This window comes from Cervus canadensis, chromosome 29 (genome assembly GCF_019320065.1).
Source record: "Cervus canadensis isolate Bull #8, Minnesota chromosome 29, ASM1932006v1, whole genome shotgun sequence".
In the NCBI taxonomy this organism is placed as follows: Eukaryota; Metazoa; Chordata; class Mammalia; order Artiodactyla; family Cervidae; genus Cervus; species Cervus canadensis.
In genome coordinates, this window is record NC_057414.1 from 6,366,004 (window position 1) to 6,381,060 (window position 15,057).

Consider the following 15,057-nt stretch of genomic DNA (forward strand, 5'->3'; position numbering starts at 1 on the left):
TCTTGGTAACGGTTGCTGTACGTTTGGTTTTCTGATCTCTATCATTCCCGAAAGAAGTTTCTTGTACCACAGCCTATATATACTCATAGGAAAATCATTAAAGCACCTTTGCTCCATCAGAGCTTAGGTCCCTGGGTCTTTTTTTCTCTCTTTACTTTCTTACCGTTGACTCCGTACCACAAGGTTCCGGTCCATTAAAGGACCCCAACAAATGGCGCCCGAAAAGGGACACTGGTACACGTGGCATATCGGGAGGAGTGACTCAGGGACCTATTGAGGTCGGTAAGTACTAAGGAATAGGTCAAACGGCTGGCCAGCCCCATTATTTTTCTACTTTACTTCACCATTTGTTTAAATTTCAGGGACTTCTGGTTTCACGCCAATGAATAGAGGCTTGCCTTCAAACAGTAGTTGAACATAATCCTTAGTTTCCTGATAAATGCAGTTTTGATTTAGAAATTTGGCTCCAGGTCAAAGAAAATGTTAAACGAGCAGCCAAACAAGGAAAAAATATTCCAATTGATTTCTAGCCCCTATGGGCTCTTATTAAAGCTGTAATTCTTCCATTTAAAGGTACATTCTAGCCCTTCCAATATTCAGCAACAGACAGAACACTTATTACATAAATATAAATTAAATGATTAAACTTTACAAAAGGCCCAATTAAAACAATACAAAATATCTCAAAATTTTCTTACTAGCCCTGCCCCAGCTGCTCCAAATGCTTCTCCTCTGCCAATAGTCGCAATTCGAAAAGTCTCTCATTTGTTGGAACCTAATGAAAAGTTATGCTAATTTTTAAGCTAGATTAGAAGCTGCTATTTCCTGTACTGTAATCGGAGAAGAAACCAAAAAACAGCTAGAGAAATTACTTGCTTATGAGAATGCAAATCAGAAATGTCAAAGAGCTATAGCTGAAATTTGTGAGACTAGGACTATTATTGATTATTTGAAGGCTTGTCACAATCTAGGATCAAAAACTTAAAAGATGCAAATACTAGCTGAAACAATGGCTACTACCTTTTAAAAAGGGAAATGAAGGATGCTTTACACGTGGAGATAAAAACCATTTAAAAAGGAACTGCCCTAAGAAGGCTAATAAAAAACCTCCAAAAATTTGCCCTTGCTGCCATAAAGGAATGCACTGCGCCAAAGACAGTAAATTTAAATTTAATATTGAAGGAAAACCTATTCCAGGAAACTCCAAACAGGGGACCTCCCAGGTCACCTACAACAAAAACCAGGGGCAAATTCTATCTTTTCCCTCAAACCCTCAACGTCCAGCAGTGCTGCCATTAATATACCGGCCCTAAATGATGTTTTCCTTTACCCTTAAGCAGTCCCTTCTAGAATACCTACTAGACTTTTTGGACCCCTGCCCCCACAAACCTTCAGTCTTTTACTTGGCTGATCTAATTTGGCTTCTAAAGGAATTACTGTTCACCCTGCAATAATTGATTCAAATTATAAAGGAGAAATTCAAATTATGATGTCAGCTCAGATTCTATGGCAATTCAAAAGGGGGGACAAAATTGCTCAATTACTTCTTTTGCCTTACATTTCTATTAACTCCTCTAATAATGTGCGGACAGGCAGATTTGGCAATACAGATCAGAAACAATCCTTATGGACATCATTGGTATTTAAATATGTCCGACCAAATATAAATATCAAAATTAATGGTAAAAGATTTTCTGGTCTCCTCGGCACTGGATCTAATATTATGATTATTTCCAAACACTTGTGGCCCAAATCCTGACCTATACAAAAGGTCTCTTGCCAAATTGCAGGAATTTCTCAAACCAAGTACAAGAAATTTATCAAAATATTCAAATCTACCCATATGATAGACCAAAAGGCCAACCTACAACATTAAGACCTTATGTGATAGATGCACCCCTTAATCTAATAGGAAGGGACTTACTTATGCAATGGCAAACTCAGATATACATTCCACATTTTTCCTAGGGGCCACTGCTCATTTAACAAACAAAATAATTATTAAAATAACTGAGAAAAATTATGAGCCTATTTGGACAAAGCAATGGCCCCTTACGAAAGAAAAATTACAAGCTACTAAAGAACTTATAAACACACAATTAAAATTGAAACATATTGAAGAATCTTGCTCTTTTTGGAACTCTCCTATTTTTGTTATAAAAAGGAAATATAACAAATGGTGTCTCTTAACAGAGTTTAGAAAAGTTAATTCTTTTATGAAACCTATGGGTGCATTGCAACCAGAGATCCCATCACCTATTACTATTCCTCAAAATTGGCACATTATTATTACTGATTCACAAGATTGCTTTTTTAATATACCTTTACACCCTTTAGACCGGGAGAGATTCACTTTCTGTCTCCCTTATCCTAATCATATCGGGCCTCATAAAAGATTTCAGTAGACTATGTTACCTCAAAATGCTTAAAAGTCCTGCTACTGCTGCTGCTAAGGCACTTCAGTCATGTCCTACTCTATGCGACCCCATAGATGTCAGCCCACCAGGCTCCCCCATCCCTGGGATTCTCCAGACAAGAGTACTGAAATAGGGTGCCACTGCCTTCTCCATAACAGTCCTAGTATTTGTCAAAATTTTGTAGCCAAGGCTTTACTTCCTATGTGACAGCAATTCCCTCTTGAATATATCATTAATAATATACCATAGCTACAAAAAGGATTTATGATATTTTTGACACTGAATGGCTATGATATTCTTTAGACTCCAGAGAAAACTGATTAAAATAAAATCTTTTTTGAAATTGCAAAACCAGTTCTCTTGCATGGGCAGTTAGGAAAAGGTTAACTTGTTAAAATATTTTTTTTTTGGAGCTCCAGTTCTGCCTGGGAAACAAAAATAGGCCTAAGAAAAAACCTTAAGTTAACTCTTATCATGTCCTTGGGATACACAGCCCACTCTATCTAGGACTCCAGCCATTAACAAATTGGTGGAGCTCAAAATAAATAAATAAAACAAAAGGATATTTTAAATTTCAAACGGAGAACTATGCCTATGTATCTAAAATTATCTACATCTCAATGTATGTCTTTGTTTTTGGATAGTGTGGAGTTAATGAGCTCTATTTAGATTCAGCTTTACATGAACTGAAGGGTGTTCAATGTTGGGTATAATGTTTATTTAAATGTGAATGTGATTTAAATATAATTATTTGTTAATCTAGTTGGGCCATGTCTTGAGTCATCAACATTATATAATACTTTTGTTATGCCTTGGTTTGGGGTGGGCTAAGTTTGTCAACAAAAAGGTAACTCTTTATATATATATACAAATATATAGATGAGATGAAAACTTTTAGATAAGCTCTATTAGAAGTAATTGTATTTTTGATAGAATGATCTATTATCTATAATCTGGAGCCGTCTCTTGGGATTGGAGTGACTTAGGTTTCTGGAGTTGTGCTGAACTAAGTAGTAGAAGTTTGTTGAATGGCTGGGTCATTTCCAAATGAAGTAGGATTTTGAAGCGTTAATTGCTTAACATTGGCTTACTCTTACAAGGGGTTTTTCTTGCAGAAGAGCTGAAGAGATTTTGAGCTGTTAATGAATATAAATATATATTTGTATAGGAATGGATATATATATATATAATATAATATGATTTGATAAATATGTTCAACGGTCTATAAAATGCTAACATACATTTCATGGTTGCTACAGAAAAGTAAAATATATGCTTTTAATAGAAAAATATAAGAAATGGCAAATAAAATGATGAATACAAAAATATTTTTTTTAATTGTTGAAACATTTATTATAGAATAAAGTAGTATTTGCATAGGCTTTGCTAGGCTAGTTTTTCATTGTCGTTCTAGCTACAGCAAATGTTCTTTCTCCAAATTAGGCCAAATTAGAAACAAAAGAAAAATTCTGGGAAAACAACATTTAACAGAATTAACTTTGGTCAGCAAATACATTCACAGACTGCAAATTTTTCTATTGGAAAATGCAGTTGAAATGCTTGGGTGGATCACAATGAAAACCACAAAGTATGATGTGTTTATTTGAAATAAACATTGCATTTGTTTACTGTGCTATCATACTTTGTTTTGGCCTTTTAACTTTTAGGGATGTTTAGTGCTGGAATTTTAGAAGGGCTTATGACAAATGAAGGAAAATTTTATGGCAAATAGATGTAACTCATTGTCCTGAACTTTCTTCTTCTTCCTTCTTACATGTCTCGATCAATACAAATTCTTCTTTTCTAGGGGCAACACCTCTCTAAGGTAAGACTACATAACATGTTATAACCCACCTATCAACTTACTTCACGATAATGAGAACACCTAATTCTATAAAAACAGACAATGACTCTGCCTATATTTCTAAGCAGTTCAAACAATTTTTACATTCATTCTCTATTAAACAGATTGCAGACATTCCTTATAGTCCACAAACACAAGACATGATTGGACAAACACATTACACACTGTAACTGCAAATAAAAAAATTAAATAAGAGGAAATACACAGGAACACGTTTGTCTTCCTTGTCCAGAGCAAACTTTACTAGATTCTGGTGTAGTGTAGTCTTTAAGCCTATAACTATTGTTGGTGTGACTTTATTTCTGTTCCCAATCTGTAGGATTCTTAAAGCAGGGCGAAAACGGCATAAAAAAAGACACCATTTCCCGAATGGATTATTTGTTTCCAAGAATATCAGAAATGTGGAATGTTCGCCTTCTTTTCAGGTCTGTCTTGGAAGTGTAGTCATCCTCTTTAACACACTGAACAGTGAGATTCAACAGTTGCTAAGCTGCATTTCTTTTTCAAGGACAAGGTCAAATATATTTGGATGTGAGCAACATTTCATTTGTCAAGTTGTTCTACATCACGTTTTCAATAATTTCACTTAGGAAAAAATATTTGATGGTTACTCCTAATCCTCTGCCCCGAATAACACACAGCCAAATACCAGTCCCAAACAGATTTCTGAATGATTTTTTTCTTTTGGACTGAAATATTTCCTAAGAATGTTTTCATCATTATCGCTTTCCTTTCTTTTTATAACTATTGTTAATATAGCCTTATTTGTTTTAAACTTTTTAAACTCACCACAAAGAGATGTTTTGACAAAAGCAAAAAACAAAAAAACAAACAAAAAAGAAGTTTTGAAACATTAAAGGACACCTCCTTTCCTTTGCCCATTTGATATCAAGACGGGTTAACTAATCAATGGAAATCTAAGAAACTAATCTTACAGGGAAAGGATATGCTTCTATTTCTCCAGATGGATCCAACGAGCTCACATGACTTCCTCTTCAGAAGATTCAACCTAAGGGGGCCCCCAGCATTCAGACTAGAGATGAAACAGCAAAAAACCCAGGAGGAAAGAATTCCAATACAAGCCATGGCAACATTAAAAATTTCCAAAAACGCCACACTCGACATAATCGACCTTATGATCTCCCTACTTGGGGACAGATAAAAACCCTTACTAATCAAACTAAAAATCTGATTTCTCAACAGGGAATGCCTTGGAATCCTGAAAATATTTTTCTTCGCTATGCTTGCTTTGCTTGCTTTTGCTTCCCCCGCTCAGGCTGACCTGATAGATTACACTTACTGGGCTTATATACCTAACCCCCCTTTTTTATTGTAGGTTGTAAAATGGACAGATATAGAACCAATCATATCCACTAATGAGTCAACACATATGCCCCTTCCTTGGAACTTGGAGGGGCCCTCTCATCCTGAAGAAAAAGAAAAACTAATCAATATCGTTCTAGGTTATGAAATCCTTCCTTTGTGTATGGGCACAACAGAAATATGCATAAACGTTAGCCGACAAACTTAGGCCTTCCCCTGCCTCCAAAAGAGGACTTTCTGATGCTTCTTGGATTACTTACTGCCCTTTCTTTGTCCATGAATCATGTTTATACTACTAAAACTTTAGGAAAAGAATTAAAGAAAAAACAAAGAACACTATGCAAAGGGTTTACTAATAAGAACTTTAAATATATTACTGTTCATTGGGACAAATGTCAGGCCAAGTCAGGAAAATTAATGTTTATAGCTAATCATACAATTGTCAATTGGGGACCCCATAGTATGTGGTTATTGAACTGCTCAGATGATATTAACAATACTATGTATGATTATATTACTCAAGTAACATGGAAGGTTACTAATACTACAATGGAACATTACCATGACAGAGGACTTCTTGGCTAGCTTGACGATGGAATGGCCCCCACCTCGTCCTCGAATCATCCTTGATAAACAGATTGGGCCTAAACAATGGGACATCTGAAAATTTGCTGCAAACACCGAAGAACTTGGGACTTGGACCAGACATTTCACAGGGACCAATCATAGCTATAGCAATTATTTCTTTCACTATAATCAATCATATTTTATACAAGCCTATGTTCCACTTCCTTTTGCTGTAGCTATAGGAAATTTACAATTCAATAAGACTTTACGTTCTGTAACTTGCATAAATTGTAAATTATATACTTAACTCCTCTATTTCCTTAAAAAATGACTCCCTTTTGATTCTTCAATCTCAACATATCTATGGTTACCAATAAATCTCCAATGGCTCTGGGAAGAAAGTCCCAAGGCTAGACTTGCTCCCCAGTTATTTACTAAATTGCTCTAGTGATCTAAACGATTCATTGGATGGCTGATTTTTGGCATTATAGGATTAACAACTATTTGCACCATTGCTGCCATCACTAGCGTTACTTTACAAACCTCAATTCAAACACATAGTTTTATCCAAAATTGGACTAAAGATATTCATACTATGTGGGCCACTCAGGCTCAAATAGATGAGGATATTCAAAAAGAAATACAGGAACTGACAACAGCCATCAAATGGGTTGGAGATCAATGAACAGATGTATAAAAACAGATGATGCCAAAATATGTTTGAAATTCTACTCAATTTCATGTTACTCCTGTTCATTTCTAAAATAGTGGCTACAACTGGAAACAAATCAAGTTTCATTTTTAAAACATATATGATAATGCCTTTCTGAATGTACAGTTATTACAAAAAAGAAATATGTGAAACCTTTTCTAATAATCTGCCCTCTTCCACTAGTATGGGAACTTTTAGCTAAACAATTGGCTGACCAATTATCTGGGCTAGACCCACATGGATGGTTTCAAAGCCTTACTCATAGCATTGGGTCTAGAACTATAATTTTGGTGATTATCTTAACAATTATATTTGTTGTCTGCTGTTGCCTTCATGCAAAGATTGTTAAAACTGAATAAACTCTGATGGTCAGAACTCTTCTTACAAATATTATAAATAAATAAGGGGGAATTGTCAGGGAATGTTTGACAGGAGGATTCCTACGTGCTGTCTCTCATGAGTCCTTTGTCCCTCTTCAAGCGGAACAGCACGCTGCTCCCAGGGACTGAGGTCATTGTGTGAGGCAGGCTTGGGTCTCCTTTAGTAAACATTCTCTTTAGGACAAAACTGCTTAGTCTCGTTCTCCTTTCTTGAGATATGGATTGTGTCCTGACTTTGTGACTAACATTACCCCTTGTTCCCTTGGTAACGGTTGCTGTACGTTTGGTTTTCTGATCTCTATCATTCCCGAAAGAAGTTTCTTGTACCACAGCCTATATATACTCATAGGAAAATCATTAAAGCACCTTTGCTCCATCAGAGCTTAGGTCCCCGGGTCTTTTTGTCTCTCTCTCTCTCTTTCACTTTCTTATCGTCGACTCCGTACCACCAGGATCTGGTCCATTAGAGGACCCCAACAAGGTAAGGCAGGAGTTTAACCTCATCCAACTAAGACAGAATCAGAGAAAGGAAACAAAAAATGCAGGGAAACATAGGAAGCTACTTGTCAGAGACAGCCAATTTTCTAGTGCTTAATAGCGTTACCAGACTTTTGCTAACAGTAACATTTATTTCCCTTTTTCATATATGCTAACTCCTAAAGGAGGTTTTTAACAATCCCAAATATTCTAGAAAGAGTGATTATATATCAAAGGGGCCTCAACTAACATCAAATAGGTAACTTGTTCTATCAAACCAAGCCTTACCATAAACTAGTTCAAAAGAAAATAGGTGCTTGGCACCCAACAGGCCTCTGGTAAGTCTTCACTGAAAGTTCCAAATTCCAAATGTTTTTGCATTTGGGGAACATTCTTCACCAAGATTACTCATTTCCTCATCACAAATTATAGCCAGAAACATTTTTCTCCCTAATATGTGTTTTCTCCCAAACTTGGGGAAAAAGAACTGCAATACTGAGAGATTAAAGACATAAATCATGATGCTTAGGCACCAAAAGCAATTCTAAGTATAAATTAGCCAAAATTCCCTGTATGAAAATGTATGTATTCTAAATATTAACCAGTTTCCATCTGAAAGAATATAAAGGTTTGTTAAAGAGACCAACAACACTGCACATGAAACTGGGGACAAAGGTATATGGGATTCTTGGTTTTTTTGGGGGGTGGGGGTGGGGGGAGGATTCTTGTTTTTACAAAGTTCCATGCAACCTAAGAAGTTCTGGGAAGCATATACAACTAAAACGAAATGATTCTTGATTATGAGAAAAGGCTTAATAAGACTGTCAAAACAGTATAACCAATACAGAGAAATCACAAACTTCTAGAACTTCCTTACAGTAACAGCTCAGCATGGATAAACTCACTTAAGCTCTCAGATTGTTCCAAGGACCATTAACGGGCTCACAGGCTAGGATGTCAGGACAGAGAAAAGCCCAGCAGAGAACATATCAAAGTCCAACCATGTTCCACAGCCTTGTAGGTAGAAAACAAGAGAAAGTTAAACCCGGAAGTAATCATGGAACGTTACCAGTTCCACATTGGCCATTCTAGATTAGCAAGCATGGCCCAAAGCTTTGCACCAACGACCTCCCAAATGACACTGGTTTTAGCCGGAAGCATGAGGAATTCAGTGCTGCATCAATCTGTGGACAGACATCTCTCCCGAAGCTATTAGAGTTCCCATCTAGTTTAAGTTTTTTAAGTAAACATTTTTATTTAAGTACAATATACATATTAAAAATGTTAGTTGCTCAGTCATGTCCAACTGTTTGCAACCCCATAGACCGTAGCCTGCCCAGGTTCCTTTGTCCAAAGAATTTTCCAGGCAAGAACACTGGAGTGGGTTGTCATGCCCTTCTCCAGGGGATCTTCCTGGCCCAGGGATTGAATCCAGGTCTCCTGCATTGCAGGCAGACTCTTTACCATCTGAGCCATCAGGGAAGCCACATATCAAAGAGGACCCCAATGAGTGTGCAGTGTGATGAACTTTACAAATGAAAACAATGAACAAAGGCTTGGGGGCGGGAAAGTGTTGGGCAAGTTCAGAAAAAGGTAGGCTACATGTAACAGAATAGAAAACAATAAGCTGGTGAGGTGGGTTAATATAAGCTAAGATAGTATATGAGAAAGCACTATAAAAAGTTATTATCAAAACCAGTTATTATAAAGAAACAATTTAAGTGCATTACATCAAACTAGCCTAAGAAATTTTTTTCTGGCTAAAAATTATACTATTGCAGATTCTTTTATAGATTATTTTACAAAATCTTAAGATGGAGACCCAATCATGGGTCTCTTATCAGCAGGTGACAGAAGAAAGATTTAGTGAGAGCTTCCTGAAGCCTCTATAAAAGTAAGCACAGAATCAAAAGTTCATTTTATTTAGACTTTATGTGTTTAGACTCGAAGATAAACTAATTCCTTCTACTCTCAGATGCATAGGGCTCTACACATTCATTTATCTACTATGTTTACACAACTCAAATGTAGAAAATGGAAAGAAAGAAAGGAAAAAAAGAGGAATGGATATGAGGAAGGAAGAATGTAATACTATGAATACTGGAGACAGAAGATACCTCAGGATTTTCACACAGTATTTCATCTAACATCAATACCCTACAGGGTAGGTGTCATCCCCATTTTACAGATGAGAAAATTGAGCCCCAGAAACTTTTGCAGAACAGAAAATAAGCAGCTTCCATGAGAGGTCAGTGACATTTGCTCATTTACAAAAACTGGTGGAACCTACAGGACCACAAAACCCAATGGGCCTAGACCACAGGACCACAAGTCAGCACTCCTGAGAGCTACACATCGCTGGTACAGAGCAAGGTCTTAGCGAGGAGGTGCTCTAGAGCGTGAAGTCAAACTTACCCTGGGAATACATGTTTCTGGGCAAGAAAAGAGTAATCATAAACAGCTAAAGCCCCAAAAACTTCCTAGGGCTTGACCATCAATTTGGATTGACTCAAAAGGTGTGCAGCAAAAGATACAGGCGGACAGGTGGCGATTTGGAGTGTGGTAGTTTATAAAAGGTATGTGTCCAGAAGACAACGCAGGACTGCCCCAGCCAGCCTCTCCATACTAAAGTGTCTCCAGGGGCTAAACATGAGATCAGACGATCATGGCAAAAGAAGAGAATGGATTGATTATGATGACTAATTATATCCCCTGGAAAATTAAGCACAGATGAGATACCAAAACCCACAGAAAATGTTTGAATTTGCATAAAGAAATACACACGTGTTTGCAGGTGAACAGAATGTTGTCTAATACGAGATCAAACCACAGCAGCTTCTTCAGGAGAATCAAACTCAAAATGGGAAGGAGCATCTGCCCTGCTTTTAACATTTTACAGCAAGGACATATATTATTTTAGTATTTTTTAAAGTGGTTATTAAAGTCCTCATGGGTGAGTTAATTTTGTTCCAGATCTATACCACCTCAAATATGATTTATAATAAAAACTTCCTGGCTTTTTATTTTGTACAAATTAATAATTAATCTCTTCAATATATGTCTGTGTGTATATACATACACACATATATATTCCTTTCATTCTTAGAATACTCTAGAAATTATAAATTATATACTCTAGAAATTATAAATTATCTCCAATTTATACCTAAGGTACAGAAAGGTTAAATGACTTGTCCAAACCAAAAAATGGTTGTAGCTGGAATTCAAATCCAAATAGCACCATCCAAAGCTTGTACTCTTGGCTACTCTTACATGCTATCTCTTGAGAAACATAAACATGCTAAGAAGGATACCAACCACAGCCACAAAGCTGGGGACCTGAGCTTTTTCCAGCATCTCCTTGAGCTGATCCACCTCCGCTCGATGCTCATCCAGCTGACATTCCAGCTTCTCTCTGCGTAATCGCTCGTACTCCAGCTGGCCCTGCAGCTCTCTGATAGTCCTGTCAAAAATTTTTGTTTTCAATCAGTAACCAACTAGCAGTTATTTCTGGTGATAGTGAAAAGTATCCTTACATTATATTTAAAGCAAATAAATCATTTATTTAACAAATATGTATTAAACGTCTACTGTGAGCTCACACTGATCTAGATCCTGGGAATAAAGTAGTGAACAAAGTAGGCCGTATCTGCCCTCATGGGGCTTTCTTAGACAGTAAAGAAAATAAGAAAATATATGTACTTAAATATAAGTATGTTGGAAGGTAATAAATGCTAGGGAGGAAAAAAATAGAGCAAGACAGTCATAGAAGATGTTTTAGAGGAAGGGGTTAATATCTCATATACAGTGGCTAGGGAACACCTTACTGAGAAGGGGGTTTGTAAGCAAAATTCCAAAGGAAATAAGAGAGATAATTAAGTGGACATCCAGGGAAAGAACATCCCAGATAGAACAGCAAGTGCAAAGGTCCTGAGGCAGAGAAATACCTGGGGAACTAGAAGAAAACTGGAAGCCAGTGTGACTGGAGTAGAGTCCAAGAGGTAAAAGAAGCCAGAACAAGCAGGATCATACAGATGACAGGGAGGACCAGGCTTCACTCAGCAAAACAGGAAGCCACTGGAGGACCTCAACAGAGACAGAGCAGGACTATAATAACTTAGATTTCCTCTGCTTTGTTCAGCTTTCTTTGTAATGATGTAAAATTCACTTTGTGTGATTACACAAATATCAAGTAAACAATTCAATGAGTTTCTTTTCTTTCTTCGTGGCCAGGCCATGCAGCATGTGCCCCCTGCAGTGGAAGCACAGACTATTTAAGCACTGGGCCACCAGGGAATTCCCTTCAATGAGTTTCCACTAATGTGTACACCTTTGCATCCACCATGACTACCAAGATACAAAATACTTCTGTATCTCAAAAAATTCCTAACATTCTCCCCAGGCAATCCTCACTTTGCACAGGCAACCACACTTCTGAACACCTATCATGTTGGATTAGTTTTGTCTCTGCTCATAAATAAAGTTGTACATTATATACATCTGTGGGCCTGGCTTATTTCAGTGAACAATAGGTGACATTTATCTGCTTGGGTGTTTTTTTTTTCCCCCCCAATTATTTTTATTAGTTGGAGGCTAACTGCTTTACAATATTGTAGTGGTTTTTGCCATACATTGACAGGAATCAACCATGGATCTACATGTGTTCCCCATCCTGAACCCCTCTGCTTGGGTTTTAACATGATTAACAGACCACAGGGTATGAGGGTGGGAGAGGAAGGAGCAGGGACAAGGAGTTGGGAGACATATCAGGACGACATGAAAATAAATGAAAATAAACCCAGACAAGTGATGCTAGGACTTGAACCAGAGTTACTTTCTGCCTTATTATTGGGATGATGAGGGGACCAGAACTCCCAAGACACCCTGAGTTGGATGTCAGGTCTCAAAGAGGGCAATCTAAGAATATACAATAGTAGCTTTAGTATGGAAGTGCGTGGGGATCAGGCTGGGGATAGGAAAGAACAACATAACTATGGAAACCTAGAATTCAGAAAACAGGAAAAGAAAATCAGCCCCAGGACTGATTCTGAGTTTCATCTAACTAATAACAAAATCAAAAGGACATCCCTCAACCAATACTTAGCTAAGTTTCCTTTACATTCACATCTAGTATCGGGAGTTTGTATCCAAAAAATAAATGTTTTAGGATGTACTCAACACAAAGTGGGCAACAAACAATTGGATGGATCATGGAGAAAGCAAGGGAATTCCAGAAAAACATCTACTTTTGCTTCATTGATTACACTAATGCCTTTGACTGTGTGGATCACAACAAACTGTGGAAAATTCTTAAAGAGATGGGAGTATCAGACCACCTTATCTGTCTCCTGAGAAACCTGTATGTGGGTCAAGAAGCAACAGTTAGAATCGGACATGGAACAACTGACTGGTTCAAAACTGGGAAAGGAGTACGTCAAGGCTGTAGATTGTCACCCTGCTTATTTAATTTATATGCGGAGTACATCATCTGGGCTGGATGAGGCACAAGCTGGAATCAAGATCACTAGGAGAAATAGCAACAACCTCAGATATGCAGATGATACCACTCTAATGGCAGAAAGCGAAGAGGAACTAAAGAGCCTCTTGATGAGGGTGAAAGGGGAGTGTGAAAAAGCTGGCTTAAAACTCAACATTATGGAAGAAATGGACAAATTATTAGAAAAGTATAACCTTCCAAAACTGAACCAGGAAGAAATAGAAAATCTAAACAGATCAATCACAAGCACAGAAATGGAAACTGTAAACAAAAACCTTCCAACAAACAAAAGCCCAGGACCAGATGGCTTCACAGCTGAATTCTACCAAAAATTTAGAGAAGAGCTAACACCAAACCTACTCAAACTCTTCCAGGAAATTGCAGAGGAAAGCAAACTCCCAAACTCATTTGATGAGGCCACCATCACCCTAATTCCAAAACCAGACAAAGATGCCACAGAAGAAAACTACAGGCCAATATCACACTGACGAACATAGATGGAAAAACCCTCAACAAAATTCAGGCAACCAGAATCCAACAACATATTTAAAAAAGCATACATCATGACCAAATTGGCTTTACTCCAGGGATGCACAGATATTCACAAATCAATCAATGTGATACACCATATTAATAAATTGAAAGATAAGAAACCATATGATTATCTCAATAGATGCAGAGAAAGCCTTTGAAAAAATTCAACACCCATTTATGATTAAAAAAAAAAAAAAAAAACTCCAGAAAGCAGGCATAGAAGGAATACACCTCAACATAAAAAAAGCCATATACAACAAACCCCAGCAAACATTATCCTCAATGGTGAAAAATTGAAAGCATTTCCTCTAAAATCAGGAACAAGACAAGGGTGCCCACTCTTACCACTACTATTGAACATAGTTTTGGAAGTCCTAGCCACAGCAATCAGAGAAGAAAAAGAAATACAAGGAATCCAGATTGGAAAAGAAGAAGTAAAACTCCCACTGTTTGCAGATGACATAATCCTCTACAGAGAAAACCCTAAAGATGCCACAAGAAAATTACTAGAGCTAATCAATGAATATAGTAAAGTTGTAGGATATAAAATTAATACACAGAAATCCCCTGCAATCCTATACACTAACAATGAAAAAATAGAAAGAGAAATTAAGGAAACAATCCCATTCACCATTGTGATGATGAAAATAACATACTCAGAAATAAATTTACCTAAAGAAACAAAAGACCTATATATAGAAAACTATAAAACCCTGATGAAAGAAATCAAAGATGACACAAATAGATGGAGAAATACATCAAGTTTGTGGACTGGAAGAATCAATATAGTGAAAATGAGTATACTACCCAAAACAATCTATAGATTCAATGCAATCCCTATCAAGCTACCAACGGTATTTTTCACAGAACTAGAACAAATAATTTCACAATTTGTATGGAAACACAAAAAACCTCAAATAACCAAAGCAATCGTGAGAAAGAAGAATGGAACTGGAGGAATCAACCTTCCTGACTTCAGACTACACTACAAAGCTACAGTCATCAAGACAGTATGGTACTGGCACAAGACAGAAATATAGATCAATGAAACAAAATAGAAAGCCCAGAGATAAATCCATGCACCTATGGACACCTTATCTTTGACAAAGGAGCCAAAAATATACAATGGAAAAAGACAGTCTATTTATTAACAAGTGGTACTGGGAAAACTGGTCAACCACTTGTAAAAGAATGAAACTAGAACACTTTCTAACACCATACACAAAAATAAACTCAAAATGGATTAAAGATCCAAATATAAGACCAGAAACTATAAAACTCTTAGA

At 36.9% G+C, this 15,057-nt stretch overlaps 1 protein-coding gene across 6 annotated transcripts in view; it reads right to left on the reverse strand.

The window, feature by feature from the left end:
• ANKRD42 (ankyrin repeat domain 42) overlaps nt 1-15,057 on the reverse strand; it is a 63,070-nt gene that overhangs the window by 2,100 nt on the left and 45,913 nt on the right. For 5 of the 6 annotated variants that reach the window (XM_043451026.1, XM_043451025.1, XM_043451024.1 and 2 more), the window contains one exon: nt 11,059-11,203. The exons of the other annotated variant lie outside the window; for it this stretch is intronic. In XM_043451026.1, the coding sequence (XP_043306961.1) occupies nt 11,059-11,203 (145 nt within the window). The remainder of the gene's footprint in view (nt 1-11,058; nt 11,204-15,057) is intronic. 6 annotated transcript variants of the gene reach the window in all.